Raw genomic sequence first — 19,594 nt, forward strand, 5'->3', positions numbered from 1 at the left:
TGCACAAGAGCTGAGGGAGAAAAAGGAGCAATTACAAGAAGCAGAAACAACAAGGGTAAGTGATTTGTGTTTGAATTATTTCAAGATTTTTAGTCTGTATTGGTTTAGTGGATTCCTAAAATTCTCTTGTTTGGACTGAAAATTTATATTTTTTGCTGTTTTGTTTTTTCAGATTGACCTAGAGAGAGAATGTGAGGATCTTCGGGATCAATTAGAGGAAATACAAAAGGGAGTTAGGCCACAGCCAGAAGGCAGTAGTCGAGGTCTCCCAACCATAGAAGAGGAATCAGAGGGATGTGCTGATGGGGATGGAGAAGCATCTGTCATTGCACAGGCAGAGGGAAGAGAGCAGGTGAAAGATAGTACTGAGTCTTTACAGCAAGAGAATGCCAGTCAGATAGAGGCCCTACAAGCACAAGTTGAAGCCTTGTCAGAAGCTCGTAGAAATCTTGAGACCGAGGTTGCAAACATGCGATCTGAAAGAGAAACTCTTCAGGGGCAACTTCGGGAATCTGAGGGTAGGACTGGCAATCTGTTAAATCTGGAAACAGAAGCAGCATCATTGCGTGCAGAAAAAAATGTGTTGGAGATGCGCTTGTCTTCGTTGACACAGCAGGTTGACCTGGAAACTGTAACTCTCAAAGATGAGAGGGACACTCTGGAGGAGCAGGTAACTAATTTGGAGCAGCATATTTCTAGGCTTCAAGCAGAAATGACTCTTAACAAACATGAAAGAGATTCAATTGGCCAACAGCTCTTAACACAGTATGAAATTCAAGAGAATAGGGAAGCTACCATAAGAATTTTAGAGGCAGAATTAGAAGGTCTGAAGAGTCAGCTGCGAGACAGATTCTCAGAAAGTAACTCACATTCTGATGTTATATCACATCTTCAAGCCAAGGAAACGAAACTTGTGGGTGAAGTGAATAATCTTCGATCACAACTGATATTCAAAGAAGATAAGATAGATGAGTTAAATCAAGCTTTGGAAGAATTAGGGAAAATTTTTCACGCTGAAAGTTTCAGTCCAGATAAAGTTTATGCTCATGTTAGAAACTCTTACAAGACTCTACAAGATCAGCTTGGTGAACAGAAAATGAGGGTTGAAGAATTGGAAATAGCTTTGCAAAATGAGAGAGATCAAAGCAGTAGAAATGATTCGTTACTTGAATCTCAGTGTTCTTTGAGAGAAGAGAGAGAACTAGAAGCAAACATACTGAAAGAGAAACTAGAAAAAAGTGAGATGGAAGTCTTTCAGCTAAGAGAAAAAGTAGAAGAACTCACTTCTGGTGAGACTAATTTGAAAGAAAATGAACTTGCAAATCTGCAAAAGCAACTGAAGGAATTGGAAGCAGAAAAAAATTTAGCTTTGTCTAATCTTGCCCAAAGTGCTAGTGGGTTGGATATCATTAAAAAAGAGAATTCTCAGCTTTTGGAATCAGTTGCAAAGAGTAAAGAGATAGAGTTGCATTTCCAGGAAGAAAGAGAACTTTCGTTTACGAATTATGAAAAGCAAGTTGCTGAACTTACTAAAATGAATCGAGAAATGGAGGAGCAGATACAAGAATCAAGGAAGAAGCATGAATGTGAGATACAAGAGAAGGAACTGAATATTTCCACATTGAAAAATCAACTTTCTGAGTTCCAGAAAGGGAATATTACTATGGAAGCATTTACCTCAGAAAAAGAAAGACTTATCCAACAGGAAAAAATCCTTAAAAGCGACAATGACCGTCTTCTTCAAGAAAATAAAATATTGCTTGAAGAAAAAGATAAATTGCTTAGTGAAAATAAGGAATCCATGTCAGCCAGAGATCTAGCAGTTCAACAGTACTCCAGTTTCCAGGCAGAGAGGGATCAAATGATAGCAACCATCACACAGAAGCACCAGGAAAGTGTCACATACCATACAGAAATCCAACGCTTGATGCAGGTCCTTAATCAGGTATATCATTTTTTTCTTGTTTTCTAGGATTTTTCCATTTTGCTTTGCACTGTATTTTGCACTGTATGAACTCTCTATTCTCGGCTTTTTACAGTCTCTAATTGACATATGTTTTGCATAATTAGTTGAAAAAAATGCTATTAACACAGTTATGAGATCTTATTCATATTTCTTAAAATGATTAATACTGTACACACACACACACATATGTATATATATTTAGATATATATATTACATGTATATATAATTTATATGTATATATACTGTATATGTATATACATATTTATGTATACAGTATAGGGTATCAGCTAAATTTTGAAGAGTAATAAAATTTTTCAAGAGTATCTTAGCTGCATATATCAAAGGCTAAATATTTCCTTTCATTGAAATTAGAAGTTTTGTCAAGTATGTTTGACAGTGCCCTTGTATTCTCAACATAGCTTGAGACCTGTACTCTGAAAAGACATTGCTTCACTAATTGTATGCCACCCATGTCTTATTCATGAGTGCAACATCCATACCATTAGTTTTATCCTATATGGTTAAATGATAAATTCTTTGCACTTTTATTATTCAATTTAGCTGATTTTATTTATGCCACAAAATCATCTATAGGGATTCCTGTGTGTATTTGCTATAGTCGTAAGTACCGTGAACTTTGCTCCACTACTGTAGGTATTAGAGATATATGCATTTTATGTCTTCAGATATATACAAAAGCAAGAAGGTCAAGTTGTTCATTTACATCAGGTTCATGTGATTTTTGAAAAATTTATTAAACTGGTGTACAAGAACATTTTTGGATATTAGTTTTCACTGCACTAAAGATTCTTTGCCGTGCTCTTTTGCCCCCCAGTCTAACTGCTGAGCTTTTTCGTTATGTTACTTTAATTTTCACATCTTCTGGAAGAACAGATCTTTTGGGTGAGCCCTGTGAGATTCTGAAAATGAGGAGTGCTGATTTTTTGTTGTATTGAAAGATAATGTAGTAAATCCTCAAGTAAGAAAATATTTTGAACCACTAAAAAGTAAAGTATTGCAAAGAATATCTTATTTTTCAGTAGGAATTCTTTCATTAATAGTTGAATTTTTGCCAGTCCATACTTAGAAATCTCATAATCTGACAAAGACTGGAGAGCTAATGTAAGACAGTAACATCATTGTAGGTATGTCAGCACTCCTTATATTTATTTGTGTAAATATAATGCATTTTTTTCTTAAAATCATTTCCATTGCAGACAGTTCAATCATCAACTGAGGAGAAAAATGCGCTTACATCACAACTTACAGAGACTAAATCATCTTTGAATAAAAGCCAAGTTCAGATTGCAGATCTTAGAGAGGAACTAGAAGGCCTTAAGAAAATAAAAGATGACCTTCAGAAAAATGTTGCTGAGGATATTGTCAAGAAAACTGAGGTAAAGCACTGCACTTTTACTTCATATTTGAGTGTTTTATCTGTTATATAAAAAATATAGAAGGAAAATTTTACAACTCTGCAATATTGATCTTTCGTAATTGTGGTACAGATTTCTGGTCTTCGTAAGGAAATGGAAGCTCTTCAGGCTAAATTTACGAGTTTAGAGCAGGAGAGAGATCAGCTTCGCATAGCCAATGCACACTTCAATACTCAATATCAGGATCAAAGCAAGGAGGTGAGGCTAATAAGTAAAAGTTTGTTTTGTAAGTGGTTTTAAGAAAAATGAAATAAATACCAAGTGCAAAGTGGACCTCCACAATAGTATCACTTGATTCTACATTATTGGCAGATGTACTTTGTTGCAAGTCATTTTCCTATATTTTGTAATCTTAGGTGAAGTTTTTGAGATATACTGTACAAGTGCTGAATATTTTGCACTGTGATCTGTAAACACTGTTCATTATCATGCCAGTTATGTGATATACTCTGCTTTATTGCTTATCAGTTGTTATGATGTTGTAATTAAGAGAAGAAAGTAAAATCTAAACTCTTGTTATATAGCAAATTCTTTGGGCCACCCTTGTGAGAACTGAGTAAATTAGCTCAGTGGTCTGGTTAAGCTACTTAATATGTATGTTAGTATGTTATGAATTAAGTTAATTTGAATAATGGTCATATTTGTATTTAAATATTATAAACCTACTAGAAGTAGATAAAGTATTCAAAGAGGCTAGATTTTCTTTATTGTTTTTAATGTTTGTTGTGCATCAATTTTATAAATATCTAGAATACCATACAGCTTTTATTGGAATAATACCTCATTAGTGAAGTATTTTATGAAAGTATTGTTCAGGTTGGCATTTTATTTTACAAGTATGGAGGCTAATCAGTATAGAAGTAATTTTTGTGTATATTAACCATATACTAACCTTTGGATGAAATGTTGTATCCTAGATATTGACTTTTCCTGACAACAAACATTTTTTCCCAGTTGAGTAATCTTCGAGAAAAGGAGTCGAAATTAGCTACAGAATGTGAACGTCTTAGGCAGCACTTAGTAACTGTAGAAGAATCTTACACAGCTGAAGCCATCAAAGCTGAGGAACGAGAAAATACCCTAAGGTCTACTCTTGGTAAAATGGAAGAAAAATTGAATAATCACTCTACATTTTATAATTCAGCCAGGTAAGATTTACTGTTCATCCTTATAGTATATTGACCGAAATTACTTTTTCCACTGGTTATTTGGTTAATTGGTTGGTTTCATTGTTTATTATAAACAGTTTCTTGATTTAACTTCAGATGGTGGCACAAGTTGGTGGTACTTTCCTTATCTAATCTTGGATAGAATTTTAAGTGATATTTGTCAGTCTTGTATGCATAACAATAAAGCAAGTGATTCAACTTTTATAATATCTACAGAGCATTAATAATCTTAAAATCCTTGTAGTATTAATCCTGGTTATAAGTGTAAACTAAGAACTAAGTTTCATGTTTGTTATGAACATTTAAAGTAACATTACCATTACAAAAGTTGACTGGTTTTTATTTGTTGGCATCAAAGTAGAATAATCATGAAAAGAAGAACCATGTTCTTAAACAAAAATTGTATATTCAAATGCAGTGCATTGGAAATAGTTGAAAAAATATATTTAATTTCCTTCCAAAGTCAACCAACCATCAAAGAGACATTTGGAATTTTCATTTGAAATGTTTGAATATGCGTAGATAAATGAAATACCAATAATTTAAAGTGTAGGTGCTTATGCTGTAGAATGAAAATGGGATCACACATTCTGTTGTAAGGTTCCTAGTTTCAAAAGGATGAACTGTCCTGTAGATGGATTAAATAATTTTTGAGAGCTGCTAAAATATCGATGGAATATGGTTGGTTAGAAAGTTGCTAAAATGTCTTTGAAATATGGTTGGTTAGAAAGTTTTCTTAAAGCACAGCTTTAGCATTGTGTTATGGCTGAAATAGTCATGACAGTATACAGTATAAAATTTGTCAAACATTTATAATAGAAAGTGCTTTGTGCTGGAAACAATTTTTAGTAATAAAGTTTTTCAGATCAAAGCAGCTGTAGGTTGTAAAATCAAGTGGTTCAATACATGTTATATTGTTATCATTTAGTTTTCGTTTAATGTGTTCATTAATCAAATAACTAAAGTTATGTTGATGGTAACTGTATCAAAAATTTTAATCAGCAACTGTATTAACCAGCGTGCTCAGTACCTACAGTCCAGCTGAGAGGAATTAAATGACTTTATACAGTACATGCAAGTAGGGTAACACCAGGTTAAATATCTGCTTTAGATGTTCATTATTAAAGTTATTAATGTTATATGTTTTGTCATTGCAGCCAACGAGCAAGTGTTCAGGTAGAGTCTCTTCAAGAGCAGCTTCGAGAAATATCTGCTAAAAGAGATGATGCAGTACTTCGTCTACATGCTGCTGAGGAAGCTGCTGAACAACACCAACATTCCCTTGCAACACTTCAGCAAGTTAGTTTTGGGGAATTTGTAGTTGTAAGGAATTAGTAATTCCTTTTTGTATAAACTTTAGTTCTGTAAAAGTAGCTCAACTTGACTCTACTTAACAAGGAAAATGAGATGTTCGTTGATGGGGAAATTTATCAATTATTTGCGTTGTCAACAAATTTTATTTTACGATTTTAAAATTTTGATGAAGCTCTTTTCCTCAAGTTGACTTGTATAGTGAAGTAGTTTAGTTTATCACCATGCTTTTTGGATATAGGTGCTACAGGATTTCCAGAAGGGCCAGGCACGAGAGATTGCTGAAGCAACTGAGAGAACAAGAAGGCAGTTGGAGGATGAACAAGATAAGAGCAGATCACTGTCAACGCACGTTGATAACTTGAAGGTAATGATCTCTGTGATTCACTATAGAAACCAGATTTTAGAATGTCTTTAGCAACATCATCTAGGGTATAGACTGGAGAGATGCAATTTATTTCAGATGATAGTATTGACCAAGTTTACCCTTGTACAGTAAAATGATATTTACCTTATAACATTCTGAGGAATTTTTAGTGGTCACGGACTGAATTATTTTTACTAAATGTGCATGCAAATATTGAATTCTGGTAGAGTGGTTTGGAATTAGTTTTTGGTTGGAAACTATTATTAACCTTTGAAATACAGTAAATTTTTCCATATTGTACATATGAATGCCACAAATTGTTAACAATTTTCATTCACATAGGGCTGGCTTAGCTTAACTTGGAGTTCCAGTTTATGCCACATATGAGGCTGTCAGTCAAGAAACATGCCAAGTTCCATCCTGGGTCAAAGTATTTTTTAATTTAATTTATTATATTTTAAAAATGGCACTTGGCATGTTTCTCGACTGAAAAGCTCATATCTAAAATCTTTTAAGTCACTCTGGAGACCATTTTTCATAGAGTGACCCTGATTGTGCCATGCCAGCCTTACAGCAGTGTTAAAGGTTCTTGCTAACACACTAGTGGCCCAGCATTCGTAGACTTTCTGTGTACCCCCTTTGCTCTCTCTTTACTAGACTGACCATTTTTCTTACTCTGATCCTCTCCCCGTCATTATAAATGAATCCTTGCTATTCTATGACCATGTAGAAATTTAACTTGGTGTTCTGATTTAAGTACTGAGTAACAATTAAAATTCACAGATGTGATATAATTTTAATGCAATCTGAAGGATATGTTTTTTATGTAAGATTACTCTTTCTTAACACTACTGTAGGTATGGGAAACGGTGTCGATTTCTAATATTCCTCTAAGATAGTCATGTCCATGGATGCTCCTATTACTAGAGAAATAATGTAAACTATAGTTTCGAAAAGGGTTAATTGAAAATATTCATGGAGAGAGGGGAAAATTTAGTAAAAGAAGTTATCATTTAGTAACATAACATTAAAGGAATTTTATTTTAACAATAGTCTGTAGTGTTTTTTATTACTTGTTTTCTGAGGCCAAGTCATATTTTTTCAATATGTATCAGGCTCAGTTAGCTGAGGTCCAGAGTGCTTTGGCAGCCGCATCAAGACTTGGGGAACAGCTAGACAAGAAAGAGCAGATGATTGTGGCACTCAAAGCACAAGGTACTGTTTTTGAACATCATTTTACCTTAGTAAATAGTTCAACTTACACCTATTAAAAGAGCATTTCTTGACTTTATTAGTTGAATTATACCATTTTTTTCATAACTTGAAGAGTAATATTTTCTCAGATTAATTGGTAATGTTACTTTCAAACTTTTCATGTGGTGTGTATTTTACCTTCATGATGTAATTGCTTATAAAAGAAAAAAATGCACTGCTGTAAAGCAAGAAATGCTTTGTTCTTTGCAATATTTTATTTTAAAGTGCATGACTTTGACCCAAATGAAAGCCAGTTTGTTCAGAGATTACTTGTATACCCTTTTCTACCTTTTAAAGGCTTGAAGTGAATGCATGCATTTTATATGAATTACTGGAATTATAGGACTGCTTCTCAGTTTATGAATTTACATTTATTTATAAGTTTATGCCATAAATCACTTACATGTATCAAAGCATCCAACCTATGTTTAGGATAAAAACAGCTTCAAAACTTTTATACTTCCTAGATAAGATGTATCAGTGAAATAGCACATATTAAATAGATTTAATGTCATACCCAAGCCTTGGATACTTCAGAACAGGGTTGCACTTCCATGAATATATTGCCAGGTTTTTTAATTGAAGACTGACACTGAGCAGCTTAGATACCTTCGTCTGGCATAATCCTAGGAAGGAGTAGTATCTAATATCACTGTAAGCCATGAACCTATCTTTTACTAGAGAATAGTTTTAGGAATCATGATACACAGAAGTTGGGAAGCATTCAGTGCTTGGAAGCACTGTAGTTGCACATACATAAGAAGGAAATATCGTACTTAAAAGGAATCATACCTTTACAATTTTGAAGTACAATTCACAGATTTTTGTAAACTGCCGCATTCCATCAAAAGTTAGAGTGAATAGCTTAAGATTTGATTGTTACATGAAATTAATGCATTTTATGAGAATGTCAAGTAGCACTGCTGTAAAGCTCTGGCCATAAAAGGCAAAGATCTGTGCTTCAGATCTAATCTGATATATACATATGTATACATCATTCGCAGTTTCAGTTGCTCACAGATTTTTCTGTGGAACATATACCCACATTATTTGCAGATTTTTTCATAGGGCAATTGCTGTATTTTCATATATTCGTGATCAAATGTTTTAAGATGATAGTTTAAGGTATATTTGGTGTTTGAACTATTAAAATAGGCAGTTACAAACATTTTAGAGGGGCTCTTTGGTTTTTTAACTATTAAAATGGGCAGTTATAAGCATTTTTGGAGGGGGTCTCAGTGTTCAAGGATTTTCAGTATTTGCCCGCGGTAGGTGTGTATATATATGTATAATAATTTATAATATATAGTATCCCCTGTATATAATACTATATATATATATATATATATATATATATATATATGTATATATATGTATAATAATTTATAATATATATAGTATATACTGTATATATATATATATATATATATATATATATATATATATATATATATATATATATATATATATAGTATATAGTATATAGTATATATATGTATATATATATATATATATATATATATATATATAGTATATACTGTATATATATATATATATATATATATATATATATATATATATATATATATATATATATATATATATATATATATATATATATATATAAAATATAAAAGATACAACTTACCTAGAAGGAACAAAACAGTCAAAATGTAAGAGGTAAGGTAACAATTTAATCAAACAGAAGAACAAACATAAAACAAGCTGAGCTGTAACAGATGTATGAAGTTATTGTATGAAGATACTGTTCGATGCTGCAATATTTGACTAATTTTGCCCTTTGTAAGTTCAGGTTAGCCAGTTTTTCTTGTAAAATTTAATGGGTTTATTTTAGTTGAAAAGAGTACCAGTACACTGCATGGAAGGCCCTTATAGTGAGGTTTTATTATGTATCAGTTGTAGTTTATATTCATTTTAAACTGATTATAATGAAAATTCCATGTGTGCATGATATATTGTATATATATAGTTGATATATTGTGTCCACATACAGAAAATGTCTTATAGTACTTAGTATATATGCAGTTGGTGGTATGTATGCTGTCTATGAATGTAAATATGAATATGTTTCACGATACGTTGTAAGGGAGTACTGTGCGCATTCATATATATATTCATGTGTGGTCATACACCCCTTTATGCAAAGATTAATTATATATTAAGGGGTTTCAACCTCCACATCTCCTCATTATTCACATCCTGCATTCAGGTATGAAAATGCAAAATATATGGCTCAGTAAAATAGAATATCAACAAATGCAGATCATCATTTTATAATTTTGTAAATGTTTATACTGTGTTGCTCTAGTTGATTATTAAGAGGATTTTTTGAGATCAAGTAGTGCTGAATGTAAAAATCAGCATCATAATCGTAAATGTGACTTCAGGCAGCATCTGTCACAAAGATTATCTTCTGTGGATGTGTACCATTCTAGTAAATGATTTTTGACAAGTTTGAGTAATTATTGAAAGAAAATTACTTTTCACACTTGATAAGCAGCTATGCTTTTCAGAGCTCTGATCTTTAATTCGTTTGCTTTATAACTTGCATGTCTTTGCTCTTTTTACACCTCATAATGTAGACATACGTAGTACAGAGAAAAGAAGAAAAAAGGGGGAAACGAAAAGGAGCAAGAATAAAATTATGCTTGTTGAAGAACTCAATAAGGTTTAAGCAAGTGACTCCTCATCTAAGAGCTTTGTAAACAAAAAGAAATTTTTAAATACTATCATCCACCACCTTTCCCAGTTACAGCTAACAGAATTTTGAGTCAGGAGTTGTAAACATAACACATCCTCCAGCACTGGAATTACCTGTCTTGGATTATGCATAAAATAAGTGTCTGTCCACACTTGCACTATCTATCTAATAATTTTGTGTATACCCCTGAGCATCACATACCCATTCTTGTCAGTGGTTTGTCACTATTGGGAAAGCCTGTCATGTTTAGTAAATATTAGACACTGTTAAATAATGAATGACTAGGACAAATAAAGCAGATTCAACTAAATTTTGGTTTGTGGTGTTTTACATTCCAGATAGAACTCCACACTGAAATATTTGGGCCAGTTGTTGAGTTAAACTCTGTATTCAGTAAATTACATATAGATTGCAAATTGCTTGTGAACTTGAGGGAATGAGGAGGTTTAGAGTTTATAACACCAAATAGTAAATTCATGTAACCACGATCCTCTCTAATTAAAGCCATTGCGAGATGTAGGGTATTAATTTTTGTGTGTATATGTACTGTACATTATATAGGAGAATAGGCCAGCTGGTACATGAATAGCTAGTGCTCAGGAAGCATGGTGATTGATAGCCTGGTTGTAACTCGAGGTGATCGGGCTTTCTGGTTTGGGTGGGGCCATAGACATAGGCACAGGCACGCACTGATTGGTGGCTTCTCAAAGATAAGTGGTGATTGGTCCGCTACCTGCAATGTAAGGAAATCTCAGGGAAGTCAGGGAGTATACAGACCGACCAAATATCAGCTGGTAAATTTGGGCTCTGTTAAAAGTTTGCCCCAAATTTCCAACTGGTATTGTGTTGAGCTGTTGTGAACCTCACATCTGGTGTGACACCTGGTGGTATTTTGTGCACTCCTCTTCCTCCTACTACTCTCACCTGATCACATTAAGCTCAACCCATCATCCACTACCTTCTTCACATGCTCTGCCTTTCAAGCAACTTTTTTTTTAGTTTATTTTTATCATTTTTGCTGTACTTAATGCTGCATGCTTGCTTACTCTTAGAATTTTGTTTTTGTGTAAATGATTTTGCATTTTTATGACAAAGGTTTTGCCTACTTGTGTGTAATATATTATGTTACTTCTAATGTTAAAATTATTTTACAATTTACAGTACATAGCTTTACTTTGTAAAGCTGTGCTCTCCATTTCTGTTTTATTTTATAAATATTTTAGTTTTACAAGAGACCTTGTGACACTTTCATGGGTAATGTCAAAAAGAGCTTTACCATTAGCTTTTTTTATTATGTTATTTACATTTAAATGAAAAAATTTTAACATACGATAAGAGTTGGTTTTAGGTTGAAAGTATTCACGAGACATTTTATTAGGTGCGTTTTGTCACTCGCTATTTTATTCCCGTATATTTTTTTTTTAATATTCGGTACTAGTACATTTGAATGAAAAGCCATTGAGAACAGTAATTTTTGATAATCAGGATAGGAACCATATTGTTAATAAGATATGGAACTCCAGTTGTTTTTATTCTTTAGGACTTATTAATATAGTCTTGTAGTTTTTCGTGAAAACAAGTCACCTGTTCATTTTGGAATGAAGTTAGTTTTGGTACAGTATGTGTAAAAACTGGTGTATTCCACCGACTAACTTCCAAAAGGATAAGGAACATAAGAAGGATGATATGTAGCTGACGTGACGTAATTCCTCCCACATAATACAATGTCTCTCTTGTTTTTGTTAATTTGCAATGTCTGTACGTTTTGGGATTAGAAATACAAAAGAAAGAAATTATGTGCAGAACTGCAAGAATTTGTTTGAATTATAAGCCATTGCATTACTGTAGCCTGTTGCTTCATTACTTTGAAGGGTAGAATGATCTGAGTTTATGCATGAAGACAAAACTCCAGAAGGGCAAAGAATGTTTTACGTTGGACATAACCCCATTTTCCCTCATATATATGTCAGCCCATGCCTTTAATCTCAAGGGGTAACACATTTCAGCTTTGTGTTAATTATCATACCTATGAATCATTTTATCCCCTTTCCTTGCATGTGTTTTTTATGATTTGCTTATGGTACATTCTGAACATTTAGAAAAAAGGTTCTATATATCAGTACCTCAGGAGGAGAGTCACCAAAAACCAAATGAATCTCACATTCTGTGGATTTTCCAAGTGAGAAGGCAAAACTTAATATTTTTCCCACATGCCTTATTAAAATGGACAACCTTACTAACTTTATCGTTTCCACGGTAGCTAATGGTATTTTCCTTCAATTTTAGAGTCAACAGTGATACATTGGTTAGATTAATATTATGACCTGTCAAAGAAAGTACGCTGTACTTGAGTTACCCTCCCAACCTGGATAATATCAAGCCCTATGGTAACAAGGCAGTGGTTTGTATGTCTTGCAAACTAACAAAAAATTTTAAAATTTATTTTTTATATAAATCTTTAACCAGTGTCAAAGTCCCATTTCCTCTATTTTGTGGATGCAAAAATATTTGATGTAATCAAGGTGAGGAAGTAAGGATAAATTCCAGTTGGGAATGTTTTTCAACCTTATTGTAGCTGAAGTACTGCCTTCTTTTGTAAATTATTAAATTAATCTCTGAAGTTATGAAGTAATAGGCTGTGGTAAGACAATGATTTGTAGCAATGGAAAATTACTTTTTTCTGAAAGTATTTTGTTTACTGTACAAAATGTTTACATGTAACACCATTAAAAATCAACACTTTACTATTTTATCGCATTCTCAGCATTAACCAGTACTGTATATCCTTTTTTTTAGTTAAAAAGAGATCTTGACTTTACTGAATGATAGCTTGATTTTTGTTCACAACAAACCCATTACTTAAATTGCCTAGTTTGTTTGTCATGAAATGTTCTTAGACAAAATTCATCTGACTGAAAAGATTGGTTGTAAGTGGGTACTGTGCTTGTGCATGCAGATCCATAGGTGTCCAGTTGTCATACCTATTCATGCTTTGTTTGCCTCTACTACTGTGTTTATATCATTCCCAGATGGTTATAGGTTTCGAAGGATTACCTTTAAGCTCATGTTACTCTCTTTCCTTCAGTATCATTCTTTACTTTTAGCATTGTGCTTTTTATGAAGTTCACTTAGCATCTAGTCTGCTGAACATGATAGCAGATGAGCTGTTCTGGTTTTCGTGTTTGATTGTAGTGCCAATGAGTATTCAGGTACTTTTATTCTATTTTGTCAAAAAAGGAATACTAGGGGATTTTCCTACATTTTTCTAGTAGGAGTAGGTTTTCTAGGTTTATAGTTTGGTCTGGGTTGTTTTAGCCACTACTGTTAAGAGTTGTTAGGATGTTAGTGTTCTAATAACAGGAAGCTGAGCTGCTCCAGTACTGAGGTCTTGAAACTCTCATGCACGAAATACCAAACAACTCCAGTGCCAAGGGCTTTATTCATTCCCAGGACCAAAGCCCATCCTGCTCCAAGGACTTAAACTGCTCCACTATTAAGGACCTAAGTCACTCTAGCATTAAGGAACTGAACCACTTCAGTGCCCAGGACCCAGCCCATGTAAGTGTCAAGGGCCAGAGCAACTCCTGTACTAGGAGTAAGAGATCAAGCCTCTCCGGGGTATAGAACACAACCAGTCTCTGAGATGGCCTTCATGCAACAACTCATCCTTCCAGCTACTGTTCCATAGGACAAAGCCTCGTAAGAGGAGAGCTGTGCCACATCCAAGATGAAAGCTGGTCCAGCAATTAAACATGCAACCTCTTTTACACTCTGAGACAACAACTTGAAGCAGACTTTTAGCCACCTATTTGCTGAAGCTATGTCCAATATGATAGCCAGTGTCAAAGATAGAATAGAAAATAAACTTGCAGAGTCTATGAGAAACATATGTCCTTTCCTCAGATCTTCCTTCATTTCCTACGTAATTTCTTCAGATTCCTCAGGAAAGTCAGATGCCATAAACCTCTCAAGGAAGGATAAAAGGAAGTAAAAAATTGTAGATAGAATGACTAAGAGAGCTGGATTTGATTCAGACTTAAACAAAATCTGTAAGGTGGATACTCCTGAAATTGATGATTGAGTTTCATTGAGATGCTAGATTGGATATGAGGCATCTTTGATTTGGAGAGGCCTAAAAAATTGGTAAAAGTGGTCTCAGCAGCATTTTCCCTGGTTTTAAGCCTCCCATTTGCTGAAGCTATGTTTGATATGATAGCCTATGTTGAAGGTAGAATGGCAGGCAAAGATATCAGTAGAATCTGCAAGATGTCCATGACATCTTCTCAGCTCTTCTGTTTTCCAGATTGGAAACTAAAGAGTTTTATAAGAACTAACTGTTCCATTCCTGTACCAATCTGCAGAAGAGGATGGACTCTGCCTAATAGTGGACAAATTTCAAACCTCTTACCTTACCATTAATGCTCAGGGTTCTGTCTCAAACAGTTGTGTGATCTTTAGATTGATGGTTTACGATGCTCATAATAACTCAAGAACCAAGTAGATCCTACTAAGTATTCTTAGTCAGTAACACACATGCTCTGCCCATCTAAGTCTAGATTTGAGTAATAGAAGTACAGTACTGTAATGGACATGTTGTGGAACAAGTATAATTTTTTGAAACGGAAGATAATTATTACATACACAACCCATTTCTTATATGCAAAGTGTCTCTCTCTCTACCACACATTCTCACTGTCAGAGGTTAAGACTGTATGAAGAATGAAGAATCAGCTAAATTGACAGTTGGAAACCAATAGATTTGTCAACATAAGTGCATCATTTGCAGAACTTTGTGAATATTTCATGACAAAATGGGCAATATAAGTAGTGGGTTTGTAAAAAGGCAGTTAATTTTTGCATAATGCATATTTGTAATGTATAGAAATAAATAATAAAGTATCAAGAATGCCATTGATAACATAAACCAGTCTTCTTTGCAAAAGCAATACTATTCTTATTCTGTATAGGTGTTATATCTTATTTCTTATATATGACATGAAAACTGTAATCTCATAACTTTAATCTGTTGAACCATTCAGGACACTTTTGGGAAATTTTGGTAAATGGTGAATTTTGCATACAGGACTATTTAAAAAAAAAGGAAACAGCATGCATAATAGATCTGATAAAAATACGTTTTTAAAAGAACAGTATGGTATATCTTTTGTTAACATGAGGAAGGTACATTTTCAATTGCATGATTGTTTATTTGCATTTTTTCTCATCCTTATCTGTGGATTTATTTTAAAGGAATGCATAACTTTGATTTGTATTTTAGAGTGTACCAGTATTAAAAAACCTAATGACTTGTGTATTTACTCCTCATTGCATGTGTAAAACTTCTAAATAGAAGTTAGGTTTCTTATTAGAAGTGTGTGCCTCACCATTTCATTCTCCATACCATTTTGTTTGGTTATGAGTGATTAGTAGTTTCTCTTCTTATTCAGCACTTTAGTCATTTTAAATACTTTATAGTAATCATATTTGATACAAAGTTTTGTGAGAATATTTTTAAAATTTTGACTGAGCTTTTATTGTTTATTTAATCGATGAAAAGATTGAGATGATGTTTCTTTCTTACCAGACACTTATTTCATTATTCTAAGAAGATTTGATATAGTATATTAAAGATTTCATTATTCAAAGAAGATATGATAAAGTAAATTAAAGAGCTGATATTGACATGTAAGCATGTCAAATGTTGACTTTGGGAGCGAATTTTCTTTGTAGGTAAGAAATTCTGTTCCTACATAGTGTTTCTATATATGTGTGAATGCTTTTGTGTTGCTACTAACGGCAGTGTAATTGACCACCCACTGGAATTTGATAACAGCTTATCTCACTGTCATTCCAAGTAGATTTTATATGCAGTACAGTTGTTGGGCAAATCCACCTTGGAAATTTGAAATTATTCACCCTCTTTTACCTCTTGTAAGCTGGGACATCCAATAAACAGTATATATTATGAAAATGGTATGGTACTAAAATTCAGATGTGACTTATCTTTAAGTACATAAAACTGGAAATATTTTATTTCACAAGTAATTTTATTTCATCTTTAACATTTACAATATTTCTCATAACAGAAATACATATAAAGTTTACATTTTAACTTTTGTTGTATATTAAATAACCAAAATGCATAATGACAGTTAACAAGCTATAGTTGCTCTGAGATCTACTGAAAAATCTAACTACACTGAGTTTAGTGTACTTGATGAGTTTGTATTACTGCTATGGTTTGAAAGTTTTAATACCTGTAAATCCTGTAACTGATGCATGCACCTTAGGGATTGTTGGTTTAATCTCACAAGGTAACGCTGAGCAGTTGAAAAAGATCTCAGACTGCCTGGTGAGATTTCACAAATGGATCCCACTTCACAGTCCTCACTACAACTAATACCACCATCTGGGTTCTTCATATCACCTTAGCTGCTGCTGCTTTATTCTTGCAAAACTATAATGCACGTTTGCACTGCATGATCTGGGTATGGTTAGCACCTAGTAACACATTACACAAGTGGTGTTTTTCAAGTGTGTTGTGGATATTGAGTAAAAATGTGAAAAAATAGTAATTTAGAAGATTTATAAAGCATGCTCTTAACATAACTTGTAATACTTTTGTTTTATTTTACAGAAAGAGAGGTAAGTTGGTAAAAGTTATATATTAAAAGATATGTACTATTATTTTTTATGCAGAACTAAACTTTTTAAAGCCAGTGGATACTGGGTGTGAAGTAAATGGTGGATTTAAGATAAACACTCAAATTTGCAATTTTATAAAATTTTGTAACCAAAAATATTTTAATTCAAACCAGGTTGATATTGTGTAGGTAGATTGTTTTTCTACTTTTTTTTTGTATACAGTAAGTATTCTTTGTGTTAGAAATCTTGATATAACCTATTATATTTTACCACTGGCTTTACTCAACAGTAGGTGGGAATTGAATTTTATTCTGATAATTTTCTTTTGTAGAGGGCATGAAGTTATTTGAGACTAGTATTGTAGGTAGGAGTGAACTTATTGAACAGTTAGGGAAAATCAAATCTTTATTAGTCTAGTTACACTTCAAATTCAGTACTGAACAAGATAGAATTAATTACATGATCTTTAAATTGCAAGTTTGGTAATATAATTGGAAGAACATGATCACGCTGAAAATTACCTTAATAAGCATTTGACTGTACAGCATACAAGTACACAGAACCAATGTTTTCTCATTGTTTCCCCCTTTTTGTGGCATTAACAGCTGTTTGTGAGTACTGTACTCTTAATGTTGTTCTGTTAGTACAAAATGAAGGGCTCAAATTTTTCATTAAAGATATTTGAATAGAGACTATTTTTAATTTTTTTTGTCTTGGTTAGTATTTGCTTGTAGTACCCATATAAAAAAGAAGCATGGCAGTTAATTGACAGTCAGTGAAAGTTAATAGGTTATCATAATTCTACATGGCTTTGCTTTTTCCTGAATCTTATTTTATTTGTGAATTAGGTAGAAGCTGTCAGTGTTATGGAGCTCATATACTCCTAACAAATGTCAGAGAGTCACCGCAAGTGAAAATGTTCATAAAGTGTCCTGCCATGGTACCGTAAACCATGAATATGCATGACAGCTTTGTGCATGGCTGCAAGCCACCTTATGCTTGAGAGCTTGTAACTACAGTAGGCTGTGGTCCACTTATAGGAAAGCAAAGGGAGGTACTGTAACTTTTCATGCCTCAAGTTTTTTATCTAAAAATAACTAGCTGGTACTGTAGTTCTTGGTCTCTTGCACGACTCCAAAATCAGGACATTGGCATACCAATTTCAAAGCATGACAGTTGCTACAGAGGCTCTGGTTTACTGTCATGTTATAATCCAGCAGTGCAGCCTTAGCCAAGGACTTGGTTGGCCGAAGCTTAAACAACCCAGCAAGAGAAATGTGCAACAAAATGCATGTGCAAGTCTACGGGCTGGAGGTGTGAGTATTACATCAGGTACTGGTGTTGTGCATGAAGACCAGTGGCTGTGTAATACCCTCCCCACTACCCGTGAATCTCCTCTTCCTGCCCTGATTCCCCATTCCCTTTTATCACCTGTTGTATACCCAAACCTTGAGTAGTAAATGTAGACCTTGAATTAGTTCTGAATATTTGTACTAGATATAATTTTTATTTTGTTGATTTATAGTATTTAGGACTTCTTTTATTATGTTGATATGTGTACTAGAGATAATTTTTATACAGTTACCATTGGGATGTCAAGTATCATTCAGTGCTACACTTATCCCCTTTTTTTTTACAAAGAGATTTTCTCCAATTTTTAATTCCAATATTGTTGTAGTACTTGTAGTAGTGTTTGCTTATTTGCTTGTTTTGATATTGACATAAAGTTATTTAAATATATTTTAGCATGATTGAATATGAATATTCTTATTTCCTTCTCTTTGGAAAATTAATTATTTTTAAAGACAATCATAAGAGCACTGGAAATCCAACCTGAATCAGAGAATCATATGGACAGAGTGTCTCAAGGATAACCAGGGATGGTGCTGGGTGAACAACTGCAGATGGCTTTAGGTGTCAGGTTAAAGTTTTGGGATTCTTTTGAAGTTTGTACTAGTAAAAATAGTCTAGAACATTGTTTCGTTTTTCTAGGCAAATAAATAACATAGAATTGCTTGCAAGGAGATATGTATTTTTTGTACACAAATATTACTGATGTTATAAATATACCATTCATTGGAAAAATGTTCGAAAAATCACAAAAATAGGTATACATTTCTCTCTTGATTCCAAATATCAGTACAGTACAGTAAGGTTTAGCACATTACCGATGTTTTTTCACACTTACATTTCATCCAACCCAACCTTAAAAATGACACCTACCTGACTACTGTCTTATCCAGAATGAGACTTGAAGAAATCAAGAAAATTTATTGGACAAATGTGTTTTTTTTTTTTAATTTAAGTGCTATTGCAGAATCATTATTAATGTTATTTGACACTACCCTGTGATCTGAATATTTGGGTTCCCAGCCTCTTGGATTGTGAGAAAGGTTAACTGAGATATTGAATCATGCTTCAAATTTATCCAAAGTTACAGGCTCGGCATGAAATGAATGCTGACTTTTATCATTGTATTGTTACTGGACTGTGTAATTTCATATACCTCATGTGTGTTATTACCAACTATTCAGCAAATTCCAAATTCATGATTGCTCTTAAATGTACAAAGTATTTGTATTACTTTACATATACTTCATATTTTGGTACTAAATACTTGCCATGTGGATTTATTGTCTAGAAGATGAAAAAAGGTTCTGATTGATAATGAAGATTGTCCTTAATATAAAGATATTTTTAACAAATTTTTGTATTATTTATTA

The 19,594-nt window shown here is 33.2% G+C and overlaps 1 protein-coding gene across 1 annotated transcript in view; it reads left to right on the forward strand.

Annotated features, from left to right (window-relative positions):
- LOC136848906 (thyroid receptor-interacting protein 11-like) overlaps window positions 1–19,594 on the forward strand; it is a 181,952-nt gene that overhangs the window by 151,212 nt on the left and 11,146 nt on the right. Inside the window, exons 12-19 of the mRNA XM_067121729.1 lie at window positions 1–55; window positions 173–1,945; window positions 3,185–3,364; window positions 3,476–3,601; window positions 4,358–4,551; window positions 5,730–5,871; window positions 6,125–6,250; window positions 7,366–7,465. The exon at window positions 1–55 is cut by the window's left edge and continues 98 nt beyond it. Of these exons, the coding sequence (XP_066977830.1) occupies window positions 1–55; window positions 173–1,945; window positions 3,185–3,364; window positions 3,476–3,601; window positions 4,358–4,551; window positions 5,730–5,871; window positions 6,125–6,250; window positions 7,366–7,465 (2,696 nt within the window). The remainder of the gene's footprint in view (window positions 56–172; window positions 1,946–3,184; window positions 3,365–3,475; window positions 3,602–4,357; window positions 4,552–5,729; window positions 5,872–6,124; window positions 6,251–7,365; window positions 7,466–19,594) is intronic.

The sequence above is a fragment of the Macrobrachium rosenbergii genome, chromosome 20 (assembly GCF_040412425.1).
Source record: "Macrobrachium rosenbergii isolate ZJJX-2024 chromosome 20, ASM4041242v1, whole genome shotgun sequence".
In the NCBI taxonomy this organism is placed as follows: Eukaryota; Metazoa; Arthropoda; class Malacostraca; order Decapoda; family Palaemonidae; genus Macrobrachium; species Macrobrachium rosenbergii.